This window comes from Acanthochromis polyacanthus, chromosome 19, assembly GCF_021347895.1.
Source record: "Acanthochromis polyacanthus isolate Apoly-LR-REF ecotype Palm Island chromosome 19, KAUST_Apoly_ChrSc, whole genome shotgun sequence".
Classification (NCBI taxonomy): Eukaryota; Metazoa; Chordata; class Actinopteri; family Pomacentridae; genus Acanthochromis; species Acanthochromis polyacanthus.
In genome coordinates, this window is record NC_067131.1 from 30,149,579 (window position 1) to 30,164,522 (window position 14,944).

The following is a 14,944-nucleotide window of genomic DNA, read 5'->3' on the forward strand; positions in this document are numbered from 1 at the left end:
CGCTGAGTAAAGACAGTTAGAGCAGCAGGTTCAGTTTCTAGATTCTAGAGAAACTCATTTTAGCTCAGAACCACATTCAGCCCAGTTTGAACTCCAGTAAAACCACAGCATCATAACCTGTAAACAACCACAACTCCTAATGGCTCCTTTGTTTTAGTGCAAAAAAGGACTTTCTGAAAATGTTCACAATTAAGGAATTATCCTTTAAAAAAACATTATAAACAACCTGAAATTTAGTAAGAAAAAGAAGTTAAATTTCATCCACATTCAGCCTCAGTTTATCATTAACACGTTAGACTTCCAGATCAGTCTACAAAGAAACACAACATTTAGTCATCTGGAGCTGAACCAGAGAGGATTTTAATTTTTGATCAACATGACAAAAGTCAGACACAAAAAAGACAAAAAACAACACATGCAAGACAAAATATTACAAAAATGAGATACAAAGTGACAAAAATGAGACAAAATATTACGAAAATGAGACACAAATGACAAAAATGAGACAAAATATTACAAAAATGAGATAAAAGACGTGAAACAAAACAAACAAAAAAAACTTTGACAGAACGGTTACAAAGCAACAAAAAATCGACAAACGACAAAAACGAGACAAAACAACAGACAAAATGACAGAAGTCAGACAAAAACGCAACAAAAAACAAGACAAAATGAGACACTAAAGACAAAAGAAAAAATGTTCAAAATTAAATGAAAATTGTCAAAAATTACAAAAAATATCCAGAATTAATCACATTTTCAAAACTAAGGAACACCATAAAAAATGGTCAAAATAACACAAAAGTTGTCCAAAATTATGGAAAAAAAATGAAAAAATGACCCAAGTTTCCCAAAAGTTGTCCAAAAGACCCAACAAACTGTTTAAAATAACACGAGAAAATTGCTCCAAATTGCTTTAAATTGTTGAAAATGTCTAAAAACTTGTCCATTTTGTAACATTGTGACACTGGATGGATGTAAAACTGATCTGTTGTCGGTTTTTTACACAACTTAATGTGTTTTTTAGCCCTGGAAACTCCATGTCTTTACCTGCTATCGTGATGAAGTTGTGATGCTCATAAATGCTGGAAAAAATTAATTAAAGTAGAATTTCCACTCTCTGTGCTTCAAAGGCCTGTAAATTAGAAGGTGTCCCTCCTATATCCTGCTGCAGGTGTAGCCTTTACAGGCTTAATAAATATGATAATAATGATCAGATAATAATACATGTGTAGGTGCAGACAGGTCGTTAAATCAATCTCCATAAATCAGTCCTCGTTAAAAATCAGGCCATCACCTGTAATTGAAGGAAAATTGATGGAATTAGAATATCAGCCTCATAAATCAGTCCATCTGTGACCTCGGATCAATAATTAAATTAATACCTACAAGCAGAATTAGCATATGAATAGTTCAGTTAAAGCAGCTCTGAACAGTGGAGGTCAGCAGCTCATTAAACAAACCAGCATGGAGAGGAGAAGTGTTTAAATGGCACTGATAACGATAATAAAGCTGCTTTTATTATGTTAAACTGTGCATTGTTTAGTTTAACGTCTCCTGTTTGCTTAAGTTTATTATTTATATTGTTATTCTTTCTTTAGACCTGTCATTTTTTTATTTATTATTGTAAATACCAGCACAGTCTGCAGCTTTTTTCTTGAACATACATGATGTACACTTTTTTTAGGACATAGTTTCTTTATTTTACTTATAAGTAATGGTTGAGCTTCTGGATATATACGACTACCAAAGCTAAAGTTAGCCACAATACTACTGCTTCCCCTACTAGCATAACTACCAACATTAACCACATTACTACTGCAAATGCCATCAAAGCTAATCTTATTGCTACAATTACTATCAAACCTAACATTAGCCATATTACTACTGCTACAAACATCAAAGTTAATGGTAGATTAGCCACATTGCTACTGTAAACATTAGCCACATCCTTACTACTACTGCTACTAACTAATGTTATCCACATTACTACTGCTACCATCATGGCTATTGTTAGCAACATTGTTAGCTACTCCTACTACTACTATGTTAGCTGCATTATTACTGCTACTACTACCATCAATGCTAACATTAACCACATTGCTACTAATATCACATCCATCTAAACAAACATTAGCCACATTACTACTGCTCTAATAACAGCTAATGTTAGCCACATTACTACTGCTCTAATAACAGCTAATGTTAGCCACATTACTACTGCTCTAATAACAGCTAATGTTAGCCACATTACTACTGCTATAATGACAGGTAATGTTAGCCACATTACTGCTGCTATTATGACAGCTTATGTTAGCCACATTACTGCTGCTATTATGACAGCTAATGTTAGCTACATTACTACTGCTATTATGACAGCTTTTGTTAGACACATAACTACTGATATCATGACAGCTAATGTTAGCCACATTACTACTGCTATAACTGATAACATTAGCCCCATTATGACTGATATTATGACAGCTAATGTTAGCCACATTACTACTGCTATTATGACAGCTTTTGTTAGACACATAACTACTGATATCATGACAGCTAATGTTAGCCACATTACTACGGATATCATGACAGCTAATTTTAGCAACATGACTACTGCTATAATGACAGCTAACATTAGCCACTTCCGTTCTGCTACAGCTACATATGTGAGCTACTGGACTCCTTGTTTTCCCCAAGGAAATCTAATTATTCTGGAATATTCTAATCATGTCTATTTAAATGTAGTCTCTTTCTGTCTTTGTTAGCATGTTTTTTTTTCAGTATCAGTTGAAGTTCTCCCATCAGAGAACTAACGCTTCCTAAATAACTCTCCCAGCCTCTTCATTTTGTCAGTCGTTTTCCATTTCAAACGGCACAGATCTAGTGGCAGAACAAAGCCGTCGTTTATTTATTCAGGAAAAGAAAGAAGAAAAAAGGAGGAAACTTGGACAGAAATAGAACTTTGAATGTTAAACCATCATCTCAGGAGCCTGTCAGTCAGTTTTTAAAACTCTGATTATTGTTGAACTCATTGGCGTCGGACCCCTGAGCTTTTTCTGCTCGCGGCTCCTTCAAATTAGTCTTTTGTTCTTGGGGACGGCCCCTCCGGTCCGAGTTGAACTCCTCTGCTTATCTTCCTCCTCCTCGTCGCTCTTATCGTCCTCCTCTCCTCATTATTAAACCGCTTCTCTGCACCAGATTAACTTCCTCTGTAAATACTCGTGTGTGTTGATTTTTCTCTCCTCTTCCATGTTGAATATGTGAGGTTGTTCCTGTTTTCCGCCTTTCGTTTCTGATCAATGACCTTATAAAACCCAGATATCGTCCCCTGGAGGTCATTTATTCCAGCATACTGATGATTTATTCTTTGAGTTTGGCGAGTTTTTCCTGAGGATGCCACTTAAATAAAGGCTACGGGGTCATTAGAGTCTAATAGTCTCTCACTGGCGTCCAGTCGGTGCAGAATTTAGCCTGCTGTGATTTAATAAAAACATTTTTCTACATTTAAACTCACCAAAAAGTGCCACTCGGATTCCAGATTATGAGAAAGAACTGAGCGGTTTTAGACAAATTGTGATAAAATTAATTGATGTGTCGCGTCTTGAAACCCATTTATTTTGGGTGAGATGTTATTTAACAACTTTCTTTGTCAATTAAATTGAAATTCAAAGATTTTCTGATCAAAATATTGCAAATATGGTTGATTTCTCCATGACTGTATGACTCCTGGTTTGAGTTCTGTTCTAAATGGGTTTTTTTTAGTGTCTGTAGCAATAAATGTAGCTGAGCTAGTGCTTGCCTCGCCTCCTTCAGGAAGAAAACTCTGCCTGTGTCTGTGATTGACAGTGCAAAAAAAATACTAGAGTGTGTAATCAGGGCTTTCTCTGAGAATCGTTTTACCTCAGATATCTCTGGATTTATGGCTCAGATATTACGACTGCTACTACTACTGCCATGAAAGCTAATGTTAACCAAATTACTCCTGCTACCAACACAGCTTACATTAGCCACATGCTATTGCTTTATATTGCTCCACTGAAACTAATGTTATCTACATTATTACTGCTAGTGCTACTGCTACCATCACAGCTAATGTTAGCCACATTACTGATACTGCAACTACCATCAGAGCTAATGCTAGCCATATTACTGCTACTACCATCACAGCTAATGTTAGCCACATTAGTGATACTACAACTACCATCAGAGCTAATGTTAGCCATATTACTGCTACTACCATCAAAGCTAATGTTGGCCATATTTCCACTGCTGCTACTAATACTACCATCACGGTTAATGTTACCCACATTACTACTACTGCTACTACCATCAGCGCTAATGTTAGCCACATTACTAATGCTACCATCAAAGCTAACATTCGCCACATTACTACTGCCGCTATTGCTGTCAGCACTAATGTTAGCTACATTACTATTGCTACAGCTACTGCTGCTACTACAATCATCAACACTAATGTTAGCCACATTACTAATGCTACCATCAAAGCTTTGGTTTGCCACATTGCTACCGCCACTACTACCATCAATGCTAATGTTAGCCACATTACTATTGCTACAACTGCTGCTACAATCATCAGCGCTAATGTTTGCCATACTACCATTGCTACTGCTACTACTTCTCCTAATACTCCCATTACAGCTAATGCTAGCCACATTACTACTGCTACTATTACTCCCACTGCTACTACCACCATCATTGCTAATGTTAGCCACATTAGCCCCACAACATGCTAACACTGAGGGTTTTCCTCTTGTCGTGGGGACATCACCATCAATAATCTTAACAATCTACTGGGTACCAGTTCCTCAGATGCTGGTAGTGCATGAAGACTGTTGTGTTCAATCTAACAGCAAAACATTTGACGCGTTTTAGACTTGCAGAGTTTAGCAGAAGCAGCTGTAGAAGTAAATAAAGCTGTTAGCTGTTTACATTATGGATACTATACTTCCAGTTGGCGTTGTACGTAAATAAAGCACTCATACCTGCTTTAACTTACTAGTATTTCTGCTTTATTTACATGTTTAATCGACTAATTGTGCGCATCGCTACTCAGGACTTTTCCAGATCTATTTTTGCACAGATGGAAATTGCATCTGGCTGAGAACGTTGGCAGGAAGTGGTCACGGTTGGCTGGTCCGAGCGAACCTTCCATCTTCCTCTATCTGGTCGGAGACGTCCGCCTCGTGGCTTCTGTGTTTTCTGCTCCTCATTCAATCCGTTCTGCTTTATTGGCTTTAATTATTTTCTGACTGATTAAGTCGGCGAGCTCAGCAGACTGTTTGCAGATGCAGCGCGGCGACGTGAACCCGAGGAGCAGGAGGCGTGTTGGACTGTCAGCAGCACTTAAAATAACGGATGTAGTGAACGCATCGTGACCAGCGCTCTGCAGTATGGATGTGGGCGTTTAAGATGCATCTGTGTTCACGTCTGGGTTGAATATTTCCATTAAATCCTGATTAATGATTTATTGGAAATGCCACAGCCACTCTGGCGTATCAGCGTGATCAGAAGGGGTTTATTAGGGTGTTTTAAAGCGTTTCACACAGGTTTACAGGGTTACTAATTGGACAAGATCCATGAAATGCATCCAAACCCCATTAAATATCAGTGACTGATTTTAATCATTCTGAAATTAAAGTCCAACAGAAACGGTTAAAATGATGCTTTTTTAGAGCCAGAAGTATAATTGACTGTTAACAGTAGGCTGCTGCAAAAGCTAACGGTGTGAAATACAAAAGGACTAAAGCAAGACACAAAACAATGCAAGCACAACACAAAATAACAAAAGGAAAGAAGCAAAATGACACGAAGCTAAACACAGAATGATGCAAATGAGACACTAAATGACATGAACGACAGATAAATGAAAGCTGAGATGCAACATGACAACGAAACAACAAGCAAGAGACATGAAACAATTAGAAGCGAGACACAAAATGACACGAACGAGACAGTAGCTGACAAAAACGACACACAAACTGACACGGGAATACACAACAAATGAGACGGGAAAAGAAGAAAATTACATAAACACCATCAATACAGAAAAGAATGAGACAAAATGAACACAAGCAAGACTAAAACGGACATAAAACGACACGAACAAGACAAAGACTGAGACGTGAAACGATGACAAAATAACACGAATGAGATGCTTCACAAAAACTACACACTTATCAACAAAAACAGACAAACAGTGGAAACGCAAAATGACAAACAAAATGATACAAAACAGGTATAATATGACAAAAACATGCACAAAGCAACCTGAAAAAGACATAAAAGACAAAAATAGACATTTACCAACACAAACAGGACACAAATTGATGGTAAGCAGAATGACCAAAAAAGACACAAAATGACCAGAAACAATGAGAAACAGACACAAGATGACATTTACAAGACAAAAAATGGACACAAAATGACACAAACTAAAAAAATTGACTTTTACCCACACAAGAGACAAAAAAATTGCATAAATGGCACACAAAATGATAAAAAAAAACAGACAGAAAAGGACAGAAAATGGACAAAAACAGAGACAAAGCAACGTAAACAGGACAAAAAATGATGCAAAAGAAAAAAAGCCTGGCATTTACCAACACAACAGTGGCCCAAAATGATAACAAATGTCAACAAGACAAAAGAAAAATGAGACAACTTGACCAAAAAAAGACGCAAACCCTCTATAAATCCAGTAGGTTATGGGAAAATCTAGTCGCAGCTTTAGACACTCAGCCTTATATTGTACAGTGGAGGACTGTTATTACAGGAGGTCCTCAGTTTACGGCGTCCTCTACCTACGGCGTTACCTCAGAGCTGGTTACATGGAACTAGTTGATGAGCAGAGCGGATGAATACGTCGTCATACGGCGCTATCAGACAATCTCTGGTTGTACTCCACCTTGGATTGTGCTGTATTCACTTTTTGTCCTTCATTATGGCTCCCAGCATAACTCAGACTCTTCTGATGCTGGAAGAAAAGGAAAGCCGTCTCCATGGAAGTGAAATGAGACAGAATAAAACACTCCAGTTGTAAAACCAGTGCAACATGTTCTGTTATCTTCTGGTAAAATGATTCATACATGCATGAAAGTCGTTGGTATTCATGACTTTTCCAAAGAACTGATGGATATCGTGATGCACGGAACGGCTTTGTTTACATTTTTCCAGAGAAAATCGACTTGCATCGGTCTGTAGGAACAGAACTCTGATGTAAGTCGAGGACCTCCTGTATATTAAACAGTAATAAACTGTATTTTACTGTCATTTTTACAGGAATATTTGTCACAGTTTGCAGCACAACAGTTTATTTTCTTCACTGTAAACAGTTTTTAAATGAATCCTTCAGAACCAGGAGCTTTAGGACGTTTCTTTCAGACCTCCTCGTCTTCCGCAAGCTGCTTTTATTTCCTTTTTTCCTGCAAGCTGCTTTTATTTCCTTTTTTCCTGCAAACTGCTTTTATTTCCTTTTTTCCTGGTTTTATTCTTTTTATATCCGGGTGTTTCGCTGACGCTGCAGACGTTTAACCGACAGCAGACAAACACTTTGTCGTCTCTTTAATACTCCCTCTGTACATTTGTCTTCACCTATGTTTCCCTTCATCTCTCTCCTCGGCTTCCCTCTTCCTCTCCTGACATCCATCTTTCAGAGGTAGTATAATTCGATCCTTCCCTCCACAAAGCCTCGTGTCAGGTTCCAGGAGAATCGTTCCACCTCTCACGTTTACTCCACATGCATTCATCCCCCTGTACACTGTTTTTAAAAAGATATCTCTAATTAAATGTGTCTCAAAATGGAATTATGTCAAGTCATTGGAGTTTTGTCAGGAGCTACGGCAAGCTGGAGGTGATTTGCTTTTATAAACAAGCTGCAAAAAATGTAAAACAAACGGCCGATATTTTATCATGGTCATGTCAGAGCAGCAGGAGGACAAAGTTTAGAGGAAATTTCCACAAAAATATGAGATTTTCTGTCATTTGAAGTATGGATAGTTAAACACAGCTTCTTCTTCTACTTCTTTCTTCTATCTTTTCCATCCTTCTTCTATCCTCCCTTTTTCTTCTTTGGTCTGGACACCGTTCTAAGTATCTGATAAATGTTTTCTGAATCTGTCATTTTAATCATCTAAAACTGGTCAATTAGGTCAGAATTATCTTATAAAAATCTGGAATTAAAGTTCTGGTTTATCAAAACCTCTTTAATTTTAGTTGTGGAGAGCCTAACCCGGCTGTTAAATGGATTAATGTGAAGCTTAAATCCACACCGTCACTGTCTTTGAACTTTGTCTCACTTTATCGTGTTTTCTACTGTTTCTTTCCATCTTTTTCTGATCGTTTCTTTCAGTTCTTGTCCTCACTCATTCCTTTAACTCTACTTTTTCCACCTTTTCTTTTCACCTCATTTATTTTTTTAAACTTCTATCGTCATCCTTCTTCTTACTTTGCCTAGTTTAATTGTGTTTTTCTATTTATTTTAAGCTTCTGCTAGTTTTAAATTAGCAATATTAGCGTCTTTGAACGCCACCTTTTGAATGCAAATCTGACAAATCACCTCCTCCGTCCTTTTCTCCTCCTACTTCTGTCTCCTCCCTCTTTCTTCTTCTATTCTTTCTTCTTCTCCTCCTCCTCTTGTCGTCTTCTCATTCTTTCTTTTCCTCCTCTCCTCGCTCTTTTGTTTCTTTCCTTCTTCTCATTTATCACCTTCTTCTCCATCCCACCGTCTTTTCTTTCTCTTTAATTTCCTCTGACCTTTTCTCTCCTCCTTCCCTCCTTCCCTCCTTCTCTCCTTCTCTCCTTGTCATTAGCGGGTTTATAACGTGTTCATGTGTAGGAGTCGCCTGTAGAACAAATTAATCTCTGGCTGTTTCTTTTTATCCATCGTCCCTCTGCGCTGATGTCCGGTCGGTTTAATCCTCTGGATTTAATCCTCTTTGTAACGAGGAGGTAATTAGAAGTTCATCGTGAGGAGGTGATGGAGCTGATGGAGGTGATGGAGGTGATGGAGGTGGAGGAGGTGGAGGAGGTGGAGGAGGTGATGATGGTGATGGAGGTGAGGAGGTGAGGAGCTGATGGAGGTGGAGGAGGTGATGGAGGTGGAGGAGGTGGAGGAGGTGGAGGAGGTGATGATGGTGATGGAGGTGAGGAGGTGATGGAGGTGATGGAGGTGATGGAGGTGAGGAGCTGATGGAGGTGATGGAGGTGGAGGAGGTGGAGGAGGTGGAGGAGGTGATGGTGGGGATGGAGGTGGAGGAGGTGATGGTGGTGATGGAGGTGAGGAGCTGATGGAGGTGGAGGAGGTGATGGAGGTGATGGTGGTGATGGTGGTGATGGAGGTGATGGAGGTGATGGAGGTGATGGTGGTGATGGAGGTGATGGAGGTGATGGTGGTGATGGAGGTGATGGAGGTGATGGAGGTGAGGAGCTGATGGAGGTGATGGAGGTGATGGTGGTGATGGAGGTGATGGAGGTGATGGAGGTGGAGGAGCTGATGGAGGTGAGGAGCTGATGGAGGTGATGGAGGTGATGGAGGTGATGGAGGTGGAGGAGCTGATGGAGGTGAGGAGCTGATGGAGGTGATGGAGGTGATGGAGGTGGAGGAGGTGGAGGAGGTGATGGAGATGATGGAGGTGATGAGGTGGAGGAGGTGATGGAGGTGGAGGAGGTGGAGGAGGTGATGGAGATGATGGAGGTGATGGAGGTGGAGGAGGTGATGGAGGTGAAGGAGGTGATGAAGGTGGAGGAGGTGATGGAGGTGATGGAGGTGGAGGAGGTGATGAAGGTGGAGGAGGTGATGGAGGTGGAGGAGGTGGAGGAGATGATGGTGGTGATGGAGGTGGAGGAGGTGATGAAGGTGGAGGAGGTGGAGGAGGTGATGGAGGTGATGGAGGTGGAGGAGGTGGAGGAGGTGATGGAGGTGATGGAGGTGGAGGAGGTGGAGGAGGTGATGGAGATGATGGAGGTGATGGAGGTGATGGTGGTGATGGTGGTGATGGAGGTGATGGAGGTGATGGAGGTGAGGAGCTGATGGAGGTGATGGAGGTGATGGTGGTGATGGAGGTGATGGAGGTGATGGAGGTGGAGGAGCTGATGGAGGTGAGGAGCTGATGGAGGTGATGGAGGTGATGGAGGTGGAGGAGGTGGAGGAGGTGATGGAGATGATGGAGGTGATGGAGGTGGAGGAGGTGATGGAGGTGAAGGAGGTGATGAAGGTGGAGGAGGTGATGGAGGTGATGGAGGTGGAGGAGGTGATGAAGGTGGAGGAGGTGATGGAGGTGGAGGAGGTGGAGGAGATGATGGTGGTGATGGAGGTGGAGGAGGTGATGAAGGTGGAGGAGGTGGAGGAGGTGATGGAGGTGATGGAGGTGGAGGAGGTGGAGGAGGTGATGGAGGTGATAGAGGTGGAGGAGGTGGAGGAGGTGATGGAGATGATGGAGGTGATGGAGGTGATGGAGGTGGAGGAGGTGATGGAGGTGAAGGAGGTGATGAAGGTGGAGGAGGTGATGGAGGTGATGGAGGTGGAGGAGGTGATGAAGGTGGAGGAGGTGATGAGGTGGATGAGGTGGAGGAGGTGGAGGAGGTGATGGAGGTGGAGGAGGTGGAGGAGGTGATGGAGATGATGGAGGTGAGGAGCTGATGGAGGTGATGGTGGTGATGGAGGTGATGGAGGTGATGGAGGTGAGGAGCTGATGGAGCTGATGGAGGTGATGGTGGTGATGGAGGTGATGGAGGTGATGGTGGTGATGGAGGTGATGGAGGTGATGGAGGTGGAGGAGGTGGAGGAGGTGATGGAGATGATGAAGGTGATGAGGTGGAGGAGGTGATGGAGGTGATGGAGGTGATGGTGATGATGGAGGTGATGGAGGTGATGGAGGTGATGGAGGTGGAGGAGCTGATGGAGCTGATGGAGGTGAGGAGCTGATGGAGGTGATGGAGGTGATGGAGGTGATGGAGGTGGAGGAGGTGGAGGAGGTGATGGAGATGATGAAGGTGATGAGGTGGAGGAGGTGATGGAGGTGGAGGAGGTGGAGGAGGTGATGGAGGTGAAGGAGGTGATGAAGGTGGAGGAGGTGATGGAGGTGGAGGAGGTGGAGGAGATGATGGAGGTGATGGAGGTGGAGGAGGTGATGGAGGTGAAGGAGGTGATGAAGGTGGAGGAGGTGATGGAGGTGGAGGAGGTGATGGAGGTGATGGAGGTGGAGGAGATGGAGGAGGTGATGGAGATGATGGAGGTGATGGAGGTGATGGAGGTGGAGGAGGTGATGGAGGTGAAGGAGGTGATGAAGGTGGAGGAGGTGATGGAGGTGGAGGAGGTGGAGGAGGTGATGGAGGTGGAGGAGGTGGAGGAGGTGATGGAGGTGATGGAGGTGGAGGAGGTGATGGAGGTGAAGGAGGTGATGAAGGTGGAGGAGGTGATGGAGGTGGAGGAGGTGGAGGAGGTGATGAGGTGGAGGAGGTGAAGGAGGTGATGAAGGTGATGGAGGTGATGGGGGTGGAGGAGGTGATGGAGGTGATGGAGATGATGGAGGTGATGAAGGTGATGGAGGTGATGGAGGTGGAGGAGGTGATGGAGGTGAAGGAGGTGATGAAGGTGGAGGAGGTGATGGAGGTGATGGAGGTGATGAAGGTGGAGGAGGTGATGGAGGTGGAGGAGGTGATGAAGGTGGAGGAGGTGATGAAGGTGGAGGAGGTGATGGAGGTGGAGGAGGTGATGGAGATGATGGAGGTGATGGAGGTGGAGGAGGTGATGGAGGTGAAGGAGGTGATGAAGGTGGAGGAGGTGATGGAGGTGATGGAGGTGGAGGAGGTGATGGAGGTGATGGAGGTGAGGAGCTGATGGAGGTGGAGGAGGTGATGGAGGTGATGGAGGTGATGGAGGTGGAGGAGGTGATGGAGGTGAAGGAGGTGATGAAGGTGGAGGAGGTGATGAAGGTGGAGGAGGTGATGGAGGTGATGGAGGTGATGGAGGTAGAGGAGGTGGAGGAGGTGATGGAGATGATGGAGGTGATGGAGGTGGAGGAGGTGATGGAGGTGATGGAGGTGATGGAGGTGATGGAGGTGGAGGAGGTGATGGAGGTGATGGAGGTGAAGGAGGTGATGAAGGTGGAGGAGGTGATGGAGGTGATGGAGGTGGAGGAGGTGATGGAGGTGATGGAGGTGGAGGAGGTGATGGAGATGATGGAGGTGGAGGAGGTGGAGGAGGTGATGGAGATGATGGAGGTGATGGAGGTGGAGGAGGTGATGGAGGTGATGGAGGTGGAGGAGGTGATGGAGGTGATGGAGGTGAAGGAGGTGATGAAGGTGGAGGAGGTGATGGAGGTGATGGAGGTGGAGGAGGTGATGGAGGTGATGGAGGTGGAGGAGGTGATGGAGGTGATGGAGGTGGAGGAGGTGAGCTCAGGTCAAGAGGAGAACGTCCGGTCGGTTAAATGTCGACTTTTTACTCTCAAACCTTCACCTCTGAACTGTTTTAAGTCGTATTTAAGTCAGCTTAAATAATAAACCTCCACATGATCCTAAAGTGAAACTGAAAGTAAAATTAAATAAAATGAATTTAAAGTAGACTATAAAATTAAATTTAAAAAATCCAAAAAATAAAAGAAAATGAAGAAATAAAATAATATGAAAATAAAAGAAAAATTAAAACAAAATGAAAATAAAATAAGTAAATAAAATTAAATAAAATAAAAGAAAATAAATGTGAAATCAAATAAAAATCAAGTGAAATAAGATAAAATAAGATCAAATAAATGCAAAATAAAATAAAAATGAAGTGAAATCAAATAAAAATAAGATTAAATTAAAATAAAGCAAAATAAATATGAAATAAGACCAAAAGATAATCAAGTAAAATAAGATAAAATAAAAACAGGTGAGAAAGTGAAATAAATAAAAAAATAAGTGAAATAAAATAAAATGATGGCAAAATAAAAATAAAGTGAAGTGAAATTGTCACGAACTAGGGAGGGCTGGGCCCGAGCAGAGAGCCACACTACCAAGACCAGAGGAGATTTAGAATGATTTATTGCAAGAGTGGGGAGTGGCTGGTGAAGTGGGGGGTTTTGGCCAGGAACAGGGGGTCCAGGCAGGAGCAGAAAGGGTCCAGGCAGGAGCAGGGGTCTTGGCAGGAATGGGGGTCCAGGCAGGAACGGGGGATCCAGGCAGGAGAAAAACCGGTGATGACTTGGGTTGGGGAGAGCCGGAGGGGAAGGAGGACAGCTGAATCTGGCAGAGGCAGAAGGAAAAAACAAAGTAAAAACAAGGCAGGAACTCAAAACGGATCTAGTGAGAGGCTAGAGAGCAAAACTGAACTGCATGGTTCTTGTTTAACAATCTGGCAGGGAGCGGAAGGATGAGCTGGTACTTATTGCAGATGTGTGTAATCAGGGAGATGATAGTCAGCTGTCCGGGAGCCGTGGAGGTGGTTGATTGCCTGAGTGGAGTCAGCTGAGAAGCTAGACTCCACTCAGGCACCGAGCTGCAGAGGGAGATACAGGGCAGAGGAGCGGATGGGAGACAGGCAAGACAGACAGGGCAGAGGAGAAGGGAGCTGTGACAGAAATTAAATAAAAAATAATGTGAAATGAGATATTTTAAAAATATAGAAAAATAATATAGTAAAAATGAACAGAATACAAAAGAGTGGCATTATCTTTATTATTTTTTGAAGAGTATACAGATTTGTGCAAATGCAAACCCGTTTTTGTTTCCATTTTCCAAACAGTAAAATCTTGGTTTATTAATCCTCTCCTCATTGATTCATGTTGTTTTTTTTGAGATGTTTTCCTTTAACTTGAGCTGAAAAAGCAGAAAAAGCTCCGATTCTTCCTTTAAACTGAACGATGCTCCTTCACTTCCTGGTTTTGCTCTGAGCTCGGCTGCTCTCTGAATCTGAACGTGAAGCCTCAGACGTCGAGGCGTCGTCGAGGCGTCGTCGAGGCGTCGAGGCGAGGCGTCGTCGAGGCGTCGTCGAGGCGTCGTCGAGGCGTCGTCGAGGCGTCGTCGAGGCGTCGTCGTTGCTCTGAGCCGACCGATGACGTCTGACGGATGCAGATATCTGACCTCCATCTGCAGCCGTCAGATAGAAGCTGAAGCTGGATCAGAACCAGCTTTAATTAGACAAATATCGTTCTTATTGTTTTGTCGCTGAACGCTCGGGAAGCTTTGTGAAGTGTTTCTCATTTGTTATTTCCCTGCGGCCTCCAAACGGATTAAAATGGATCTGAGTTTTTCTGGAGATGAATCGATGAAGTTAACGGCCGGTTATTATTTCCTCCGATCCGAGTCGCTCCGATGGAATAACGAGTTCCAGGAATAATGTTTAAAACCTCCAGAGAGAAACGTTTGAAAAGCTTCTCAGGTTTATTGTGAATGATGGAGATGATGGAGGGCAGCGGTCCAGGGTTCTCCTCCACATTCAGTTTCTGATGGAACAGAAAGTGTTCGATGATTCTGGAGTCTGACTTCCTGCTGTGAGACAAAAAATCAGCGACTGTCCGGTGTAGGATGGACGATGCAGCAAGCTTTAGTGTCATTTCTTGTCAATTTTCTGCAAGATTTCTGCTTTAATTTAGCATTTTTGCATGAACCAATACAACTTAGACACCTCAGAGGAGCTAAAAACATGAAACTAAACATGCAGGATGAAAAAAACCTGAAGTTACGGAGTTTAAATTAAAGTTTTTCTCATTTCTTTTCAGTTTTCTGCAAGATTTCTGCCTCAGTTTTGCATTTTTGCATGAATTAGTGCAGCTATCACACCTCGGAATAGCTTAAAAACGTGAAAAAAACATGCAGGATGAAGAAAAAGAGTGAAAAACATTAAATTAATAATGCAGGATTAAGTAAACTTCAAATTTACAGAGCTAAAATAAAAATTTCTTGCAAATTTTGTTCAAGTTTGTTGCTTGAATTTCACATTTTT

At 42.5% G+C, this 14,944-nt stretch overlaps 2 protein-coding genes across 6 annotated transcripts in view; both read left to right on the forward strand.

The window, feature by feature from the left end:
• Positions 1-14,944, forward strand: part of grid1b (glutamate receptor, ionotropic, delta 1b) — a 739,432-nt gene that overhangs the window by 150,461 nt on the left and 574,027 nt on the right.
• On the forward strand, positions 9,242-13,967 carry LOC127531188 (protein ELYS homolog). Of its 5 annotated transcripts, XM_051939969.1 has the most exons (6): positions 9,245-9,410; positions 9,535-9,605; positions 10,054-10,511; positions 11,100-11,126; positions 12,070-12,204; positions 12,403-13,967. In XM_051939969.1, the coding sequence occupies exons 3-6, from the start codon at positions 10,128-10,130 to the stop codon at positions 12,517-12,519; spliced, it is 663 nt and encodes a 220-aa protein (XP_051795929.1). In that variant the 5' UTR covers positions 9,245-9,410; positions 9,535-9,605; positions 10,054-10,127; the 3' UTR covers positions 12,520-13,967. The 5 variants fall into 5 exon arrangements, 4 of the variants coding, with proteins under 4 accessions (XP_051795930.1, XP_051795929.1, XP_051795927.1 ...); XM_051939967.1 differs by having other exon boundaries at positions 9,245-9,605; XM_051939968.1 differs by having other exon boundaries at positions 9,245-9,543.

Bases quoted from the DNA above. Each gene is read 5' to 3' on its own strand.
- LOC127531188 (XM_051939967.1), top strand. From the start codon at position 10,128: ATGGAGGTGATGGAGGTGATGGAGGTGGAGGAGGTGGAGGAGGTGATG. The intron at 10,512-11,099 runs GTGGAGGAGGTG...GAGGTGATGGAG, and splicing joins AGGTGAAGGAGGTGATGAAG to GTGGAGGAGGTGGAGGAGAT. The intron at 11,127-12,069 runs GTGATGGAGGTG...GAGGTGATGGAG, and splicing joins AGGTGGAGGAGATGATGGAG to GTGATGGAGGTGGAGGAGGT.